This window comes from Sus scrofa, chromosome 11 (assembly GCF_054392235.1).
Source record: "Sus scrofa isolate SSC_HxYL_T2T_F1_AM1 chromosome 11, Sscrofa_HxYL_maternal_Yorkshire_Landrace_v2.0, whole genome shotgun sequence".
Classification (NCBI taxonomy): Eukaryota; Metazoa; Chordata; class Mammalia; order Artiodactyla; family Suidae; genus Sus; species Sus scrofa.
Genome location: NC_139393.1, coordinates 70,594,411 through 70,603,958, shown reverse-complemented (window position 1 = coordinate 70,603,958; position 9,548 = coordinate 70,594,411). Strand labels below are relative to the sequence as shown.

General features: G+C 42.7%; 1 protein-coding gene across 2 annotated transcripts in view; it reads right to left on the bottom strand.

Moving 5' to 3' along the window:
• Window positions 1–4,167: 4,167 nt before the first annotated feature.
• Window positions 4,168–9,548, bottom strand: part of GPC6 (glypican 6) — a 1,126,030-nt gene continuing 1,120,649 nt past the window's right edge. For both annotated transcript variants that reach the window (XM_021065371.2, XM_021065372.2), the window contains one exon: window positions 4,168–8,564. In XM_021065371.2, the coding sequence (XP_020921030.1) occupies window positions 8,362–8,564 (203 nt within the window). In that variant the 3' untranslated portion in view covers window positions 4,168–8,361. The remainder of the gene's footprint in view (window positions 8,565–9,548) is intronic.

Genomic DNA, 9,548 nt, shown 5'->3' with positions numbered 1-9,548 from the left:
TAGGATCCTGTGTTGCTATGGCTGTGGTGTAGGCCGGCAGCTACAGCTCCGATTTGACCCCTAGCCTGGGAACCTCCATATGCCATGGGTGCTGCCCTAAAAAGACAAAAAACAAAAAACAACAAAAAACCCCCTGTCATCAGTAACTTAAATTCTCTCACGTAAGGAGGGCAATGATGTGAGGTGAAAACCACCCATAAAAGGAGCTCTAACTCCAGGAAGAAGGAAGGCTCATGGTTCACCACACCCAGGTCTTTGTTTTAACTGAGAAAACCGTCACCTGGATTTCCATTCAGCTGGGTCTCGGTGTCATAATTTCGAGATGCAGTCAATTTAGTCAACAAAGCAGCCAGACTAGTTGGCTGTTTGAATTGACTAATTGTTGGGTTGTTTGGATTTATATATTGCATCTACTGGACCGCCTGAGCAGGCAATAAATTACAGACCAGACTAATGTGTAGGAGGAATCCCTGCGAGTCAGGAGAAGCTCTGTGGACGCCTTGCTTTCTGTGCATCCAATGCCTAACCCACATTGACAAACAGCAAGAAAGCAGATTTGGCATGCTGTTGCTGTTGCTGTTGTGGCATCCCAGCAGTTTTCAGTTCAGTGCTATGCAAGAAACCCAGAATTAGTCATTTATTTCCTTAGGGATTTTAATTTTGGAGTTCCCATTGTGGCTCAGCAGGTTAAGGACCTGACATTGTCTCCGTGAGGATGCGGGTTCGATCCCTGGCCTCCTCAGTGGGGTAAGGATCTGGCATTACTGTAAGCTACAGCGTGGGTTGAGGATGCTGCTCTGATCCAGTGTTGCCATGGCGGTGGTGCAGGCCAGCAGCTGCAGCGCCAGTTCAACCCCTAGTCTGGGAGCTTTCACATGCCGCAGGTGCAGCAAAACAAAACTAAAACCCCTGAACCCCTCAGGGTTTTCATTTTGAAAACAATTGAATATAGAAAGCAACTAAATGGCACTACATCTCCGAATAAAGTTTTTAATGTCTATACTCTGAGCAAGTAAACATCTATGAATGCCTGTTCACACACTTGTTGCCAATTCTCAGAACACCCTTGGATAATTCAATTGTCTGTGTCATAAAAAAAAAAAAAAAAAAAACGAAATTGTCCTTATGATCTGCCACTTTTCTGTCACAGATCTTAGTTCCCATCACGGCCTTGCCTGAGTGACTGGGCAAGGTAATTAATCTCACTCTGTTTCATTTTATTCAGTATCAAACAAGCATTATTATTCATTCCTACGCCATAGCGATGATAGAAAGATCTGAGCAGAGGGCTTTGCTAAAATGAACTTTAAAATACAAATAAGTGCCCCCAACACGGCCTCCGTGTGGAGTGGGATCCTTTTAGGGTTCTGGCTTCCCCAGGTGATAAAAGACCTTCTCTTTGACTATTAAGCCTAGCGTGGCTCCCCAGTTGAACCCCTCAGCCACCTCCCACCATCCAACATCTCACTTACTGTCCCCAGACACATGGGGCTACACAGATCCCTCCTGGGCTGAGATCCTTGCATCTCCTTTTGCTCTGCCTGGGAAATCTCTGCCCCTAGACCTGTGCATGGCATCTCCTTTCCATTATGAGATCTCAGCCAGAGTGTCACCTGGGGAGGCTCTCCTGGTCCCCCCCACCTCCCACCCCCACCGCCCGCCTCCCCGGCTCCTTGGTCACTACCCCCTTTCTATTACCGCTCCCTCATGGCGTCATGCTCTGGTACCCAAGCTGTGTCTGTCACCTTTTGAAAGAAGACTGTTGGAGTTTCACTGTGGCTCACTGGTAATGAACCTGACTAGTATCCATGAGGATGAGGGTTCAATCCCTGGTCTGGCTCAGTGGGTTAAGGATCTCACGTTGCCTTGAGCTGTGGTGTAGGCCAGCAGCTGCAGCTCCGATTTGACGTCTAGCCTGGGAACTTCCGTATGCCGTGGGTGCGGTCCTTAAAATATAAATAAAGAAAAAGAAAGAAAAGAAAGATGACTATTATTGCCTAAGTCAATTTTTTATTTTATTTTAAAACTCCGCTGACATTTGTTTCTAAAGAAGAGCAGGCACCTTTATTTAAGGCACATACTCTTCCGCGTGCCTTGCATCCAGTTTGTTCCTCTTCTTTCTGCTTCTCTCCAAGCCTGGACACTTACCATGTAAAATTCCTTTTTCTTGGTCTGCTTTCTATTTCAAGGTGTGCAAGAGCACGAGCTTCTAAAGCAGGCTTCGAAGGCAGAGACACGTAATTCCTCCTGGCTTTGCTGTGCGCTCCATTTACGAGCCGACAAAACATGTTTGGCCTCAAGTTTCTATCAGCAAATTAATGTGTCCGTGGAATGGAGAGGTATTTGCACTAAATGCATTGGGAATGTCTGTTTGAACAGACAGAATTGTGGCTACATCTTTCTAGCTATTTCGCAAGTTAGTATTTTAAAAAGCAATGTCATCTCTCATATTTGTGTGTATATTTGGACCATCAGTCCATTTATCCAGAGAGAAAATTAAACACCATTGACAAAAGTGACTGTTTTATTATTTTTTTTTCCAAAACCATTTGGAAGTTTTTCCTTGCCATGAAATTGGTTTCGGTTTATTTCCAAATAGTATTTGTTATAATCTAGTTTTTGGATGGAATTATCTTAAGGTTCTTTAGCAGTTTTGTAGAAATCACTTTTCTTAGTAGGAATGAGCATAGTAAAAATATGAGCTAAATTATAATGTTAAATGTTATATTTGTAATAACCTTATTTATATGGATTCCTTTATTTATTTATTTATTTAGCTTTTTAGGGCTACAGGTGCGTCATATGGAGGTTCCCAGGCTAGGGGTTGAAATGGAGTTACAGCTGCCAGCCTACACCACAGCCATAGCAATGCAGGATCTGAGCCTCGTCTGTGACCTATACCACAGCTCATGGCAACACCGGATCCTCAACCCACTGAGCGAGGTCAGGGATTGAACCTGCATCCTCATGTATACAGGTCAGTTTCATTACCGCTGAGCCACTAGGGGAGCACCTTAAAAGGGCATTCTGGAAATGTGATGTATTTGTAACAATCGTGGTTAACTGCAGTAAAGAATACATACTTCCCAGCTAGTGGTTTTGACAACCAGTGATTGGCACCTAGACCAGGTTTAGCAATGAGCAGAAGTTTAATAAATATTTGCTAAATGAATCTTTAACATGCTGTGTAATGTTTAGCATTCCTGAGAGCAGGGAACTTTCAGAAATATAAAAAGCAATGCAACTTGCTGAGTTTGCAAAGTGTTAGTCCTTTTACATATTACATTATTTTTCTGACCTCATGACAAAGTATTGACATCAGTTATCAAGCGACTAAATTTTAGTTTTAAGAAACCAATACTGGAGTTCCTGTCGTGGCGCAATGGAAATGAATCTGACTAGGAACCATGAGGTTGTGGTTTCGATCCCAGGCCTCGCTCAGTGGGTTAAGGATCTGGTGTTGCTGTGAGCTGTGGTGTGGGTTGCAGACATGGCTCGGATCCTGAGTTGCTGTGGCCGTGGTGTAGGCTAGCGGCTACAGGTCTGATTAGACCCCTAACCTGGGAACCTCCATATGATGAGGGTTCGTCCTTGAAAAGACTGAAAAGACAAAAAAAACAGAAAAAAAAAAAAAAAGAAAAAAGAAAACCAATACAAAATAAGAGAGGTGCAGTATCTTTCATACAAGTTTGGAAAATGCTACATGTTCTAAATTTTTTTTGTATTTTGTTTTTTTTCTTTTTAATGACTACAACTGTGGCTTATGGAAGTTCCTGGGTTAGGGGTCGAATGGACCCGCAGCTGCCGGCCTATGCCACAGTCAGAGCAACTCTGGGTCCCAGCCATGTCTGTGACCTACTCGGCAGCTTGTGGCAATGCCAGATGCTTAACCCACTAAGCAAGGCCAGGGATCGAATCCTCACCCTCAGAGAGACAAGGTCAGGTCCTTAACCGGCTGATCCACCGTGAGAAATACATGTTCTATGGTTTTAAAAGTTCTTGATTTCAAATGCCAAATGTATGGGTAAGTGGTGTTGATTTAATCTGTGGTTCTTTTCCTTTGCTTTAAAAAATGTTGCACCTTCTAAAAATCTCTCCAAAAAAATTCAAGAGCTCTGAAATGTAGACTATGACAATAATTAAGAAAAGGCAGAAAGGGCACTGGTAGATTTTTAAAAACTATTTTAATACAAGATTAATAGCAATTTTCTATCCAAATCAGAAATGAAAAAAATCTTAACCCAAATAATATTCATTTGACAGTCACAGAAAGTTTTAGGTTTGATTGGTGCACACGTTTGTCCTGCATATATGTTTATGCACAGAGACCTCACTACGATGCCATCCCGAGGTGGCTTTTCACGGAAGCACCTCATTACAAGGCAAGGTCAAAGATTCCGGTAACGCTTCCACTTTCACTGAGGTTCAAATGGCCCCATGCTAGGCTGAGTCCCGTGCTGTCGCAAACCACGATATAGCAAGGCTCCAGAATGCATACAAATCAATACTGTATTTGTAGAACTTGGCCTAAAACTAAACATCGGCTAATGTCTACACCGAGGAGGAACACGTTGCAAATTTCTAAGTTGTGGTCTCCTTACGCTTCTGCTGGCAAAGCGCAACTGTCCCTCCCCTCCCCCACCCCTTTTTAAAGTCCAAAGTCAGATTTGTTAGTGACTGTAAGTGAATGAAAATGAGTCTGAATTTCCGCAAGTCTTGCTAAGGTCGAAACTTGCCTTTGCTAACCCTTCCACCCTTAATCAAAGCACCTGACAATTAGCCTTGCAAAGAGAAGTGCGAAAAGAATCACAACTCAGGAATTTGCTAAGGTTTTATTCCTCCTTGGGGACTTTAGTTGGTGTTCAGTGTGTAGCCAACACACGTATGTGATGGCTAAGGAATTAAAATAGGCTAATGTCTGCAGCAGGGAACATAAATTAAATATCAGGGTTCTGCGTTCCAGTAATATTTTCACTGTGTTTGATTTGCAGAATGTTACTTGTATAACGACTATTTCTTGTCAATGAAGAATCGTGTTTTTCAGTGTAGACAAAGTAGTATTTTCTATCCCTTACCCTTAAAGCAGGTAATACCAGGTCCGTATTGGGGTAAGTCACGGTAAGGGAGTCAGATTGCTAGTGTCTATGATGGCTCTAATCAGAGTCCCGACTCGATCTTCATGCAAGCGAGAGAAAGTTGTCGCCACTGTCCTCCAGTACAGAACCACAAGCGAAGCTCCAACTCGTGAATTTGCAATCCGTTCTTCTCTGCTAAAGACTTTAGCCTCTGTTTAGCTTTTGTTATAACATATACAAAGTATAATATACACCCATTACAGACGTGTATTTGTTAGAAAAATACATATTATAACTAAAGAACATGTAAATAGAGGCACTTCAATAAGCTAAGTGTTCGCAGGGAGGAGCATCACCCCAACAACTTCCAGCGTCCGATTTCAGGGAGCCCATTCCTCTCTACTCGTAACAGAGGTTATGATGTGATCAGAGAATTTAGGGGACATCGGAGCAAGGGAGAGCAGGTCAGGAAAAACAATGGGCATCATGGCATCCCCTATCCCTGTGCTCAAACGAGAGAAATTAATTTGGCGGGGGGAGGAGGAGATCCCCAAATCCTTCCTGAAATGGGTTCACTAGATTAAACTAATTGCCTTAGGACGCAAAAGAAAGTCTCACGTTAAATTGGTGTGAAAATCATATGACGCACTAGGATGATGACAGGAACCAGGAAGAACAATCTGAATGGTATTTTGACCACAGCCACGCAGGGGACGAGTCTTGTGGCATCACTAACTGATAGCGATTTCAGCTGTCTTCCTGGCTCAGGTGGGTCACGATAGCTCACCAATATGAATAATAATGATGATGAAGATGTCGAATGAAGCAGGCGTTTATATATTATCTGTGTGTTTAGTGTGTACAGAACATGGGTTCACATTCATTAATATAAACGGTATTCATACACATGCACAGAAACGTTTGCGGGTGAAAACACATGGCAAACAAGGCATTCGGATCTATTTCACGGAAAACAATGCAGAGAGATTTTTTTTAAAGGAAAGACTTGGAGCTTAAAGCCATAAAAACGAGTTATGACTCAAATACTCTGGAAAATCAACATGGATTTAATTTGTATTGCACCTTAATTATTGGAGAAAGACAATACTGATTTCTGAACATACAACGCAATGAACAACATAAATGGTTGGTCCTTCATAAAGATGTTGTACGTGTAATTGGTGTTAGGAAGCTGAAGTTTGGCAGTGAAATGGATGGTTTTCTGGATGTATGTAGTGCTGAATTAGGTTAAGGGTTAATTTCATAAAGATTGAAATGAAAAGATGCCACAAAATCTCTCAGAATCCTATGTTCCATATTCCATTAGGCATACGAGTAACAGATGATTCTAAATACTCTCAGTTTTGCAAAAGTGCTCGAGTATACTTAATACTACTGTGCTGCATGTGTTCTACTGAAATGTGACGACTAAATCAATAACTCATTGCAATTTGGATGAGTACAGAGATCGAAAAAAATATCATCTAGGTGCCAGTGGGTTAATTACCATGTGACTGGCATATGATGGTGTCTTGAAACATGACTTTTCCTAACCCGAGATGCATCATGAAAACCAAAAACACATGGATAGCCAACTGTATTCATAGAGCCCCAGTTTGGTTTATTTTGCTTCTCTCTGTCAGGGGGAGCAAAATGCCTGGCGTTGGCATACCTGGCAGATCAGTTAGGCTGCGGCTCTGAATTGGCCTCTTGAATTAGGACATTTCTCCAAGTGCCAAGCAGGAATCCTAGGCTGAAGACGTCGTACATAAAAGCAATGCCTTTGCGTGAATAACACATTCTTATGCATACAGTTTCCATCACCGGGAAATTTCCACACACCCATCGCTCTGTCCTTGAGTTTGGTACAGACCGGAGTACCCAGGACCAAGCAAGCTCACGCGAGAAGGGTGTGCCCTGGCAAACTTTTAATAAATGGACAGTTAGATACGTAAAAATTTCTCTTTCTTGGTTCTTGGTGCTCACAGATCATCGGGGAGTCCCTTCTCTGAGCAGCACAAAACAAGAAGAGCTGGTTGACAAAACATTTTCGTTACAAAGGTGTGTCAACCCTGAGCTTGGAATTAAGAAGTTAAAATCTGTGATTTATATATATATAGATATAAAAATAGATGATCATACTAAGACTAAAAAAGTGAAAGAAATCTCCATGTCAATACTATATATATATATATATTTTTGTCTTGACTTTTTTTTGTTGTGAGTTATTTTGTAAGAGAATGCCCTTGTGATGCAGAAACCAATTGACACAAAGCAAACGGTTAAAAATGAAAACTCACTGATGGGTCTAATTGCTTACTGGTCCATTAAAAGAACTCTTCCTTGGGGGGAGGGGAATGAGCAGAGGGCAGAAACATCTAATTCACGTCAAGCCCGGGGCTAAAGCAAAGTGATTGTATTGGTGAAGATTGTTTTCATGTCAGACTCTTGAGGAGGAGGAATTCATGCGGATGTCCACTAGGAACCCAAGATGAAGGGGAAAATCTGTGCCAATTGGATACAGTGGACAGATAGGAAAAGAATTAAGGAAAATGGTGCCATTACTGATACTGACGTTGGGGGGAGGGCGAGAGGGAGGTGCTGAGTTGTAGCAGATTTTGCTCTGGTCCTAAAGATGGAATGCTACATTTACTGTCAGTACCTCCAAACCAGTTTGGCCATGTGTGGTTGCAGTGCAAGACCTCTAAGACAACCGTGTATTTTCACTGCATGAAAACAATTTCAAACGCTCTCCCATAAGCATTCTGTAAACCTGATTTGTCACAGAAAAGCTTACACTGGGCGTTGGCTGGCAATGCCCAACATATAGTGTTAAAGCTCTTTTATTTTTCTCTCTTGTCTGCTTCTTTGTTGAAAAGGCAGTTGTCTCGGGGTTTGGGCTGATTTTGCAAGGAAAATTATTTTCTTCCTATTTTTCTTAATGGGGAAAAAAAAAAAAAAACTCACAACGTGAGATTCCTTTACTTCTGCAGCATAAAAGCAAATGAAGGTAAGAAAAATCTCCTGGTACGAAAGATTTGAGTAAGAATTCACTAGAATTAAACAAGGTCCCCACAGATAGCTGAAGGAAAGAGGAAGCAGTCAGTCTGGCACCCGGTACTCTTTGGGAAAACAAAAAGGGGGGCAGCGTGCAGTGCTGCCCGCTTCTCATAGAAAACGGTAAAGTTTTGTGGCATGGTCCATCGTCCAAGAGGGTAAGAAAAGAAGTGAGTTGTTGGCTGTTCAAATAGCTAAAATGCAGTTTCATCTGACCAAACGCCCCGGATTATCTGCACAGTCTCTGCGACACCAGGGCGATGCAGACGAGACATCCTGAGAGCAGGGAGGGCCCCGGCTGCGCTGCAGAAGAGTCTACTTCTCTCCTGTCGGGATCTACTGCAGGGGCCTCTGTAGTGACAAACTCAAACTCTGTAGGACACACGTCATCCATGCAGCCACTGCCACTCCCCGAGCCACTGGATTCATCGCCTGGTGTGGATAGATTGAAAAAGAAGGTTAGGCGCAAGCCAGCAAAGAGTGGGGCACATGGAGGTTTGGCCATAGTCATGGAAGGGGACATCTCCCCAGCCCAGGGTGCCCCACCTCCCTACAAGGGGATTGTGTTTAATGGGTAGGTGTGTGATGGGGGGGGACTGTATCCAAGTATCTAAATAGACATTTGAAACAGTGTCAGTTGATATCCAGAGTTACCCAATTAAAAAAACCCAAACAAACGTGAATTTCAGACCCAATGGGAGGCCACAGCTGCCATGTTGGAATGCAAAATGGATTTCTCACTCTGGCCAAGATTTAAATGACTGTAAGAAGTTTCATTCTTCACACTTTTTGAATCTCAGTGCCAGTGTTCTCAGCAGATATGCTTTTAGAAAGGCCTTTGGAGGGATATTTGAAAGGGAACCATTGACGAGGAAGACCAACAATGCAAGGAGGAAATCAGAGGAAAGCAGCACATAGTTGTGGAAGGCACATGTTATTCCCATTTTTGGCTACTTTTTTCCACCAATTGTTCTCCTCCCAAGTGCAAGGATGGATTCCAACTCAATCACTGGTTGACCAACCAGAGCTGAAGGCCAATGTGACCTGCTGCTTGTTTTTATATGGCCCATAATTCCAAGAATTTTTTTTTTTATATTTTCAAGTGTTTGGTAAACAGAAACAAAAACAAAAGGAATAACATTTAGTGACATGTCAGGAGTGTATATCTGAAATCTAGACCTCAGTGACCATACATAAAGTTATACTGGAACACAGACACACCCAATCACTTACGGATTGTTTAATTCTGCATTCACGTATGGACCTCCAAGCAGAACATGTTTAAGACCTGGCTCTTTACGGAGAGCGTTTGCCATTCCCTGCTTGAAACCAATGCCCAGGGGTCCACCTGGTATACTGTCTTAGCCTGGCATCTTCCCTGCTTGCCCACTATGCTTTCTGGGCCTCCTCTTTTCC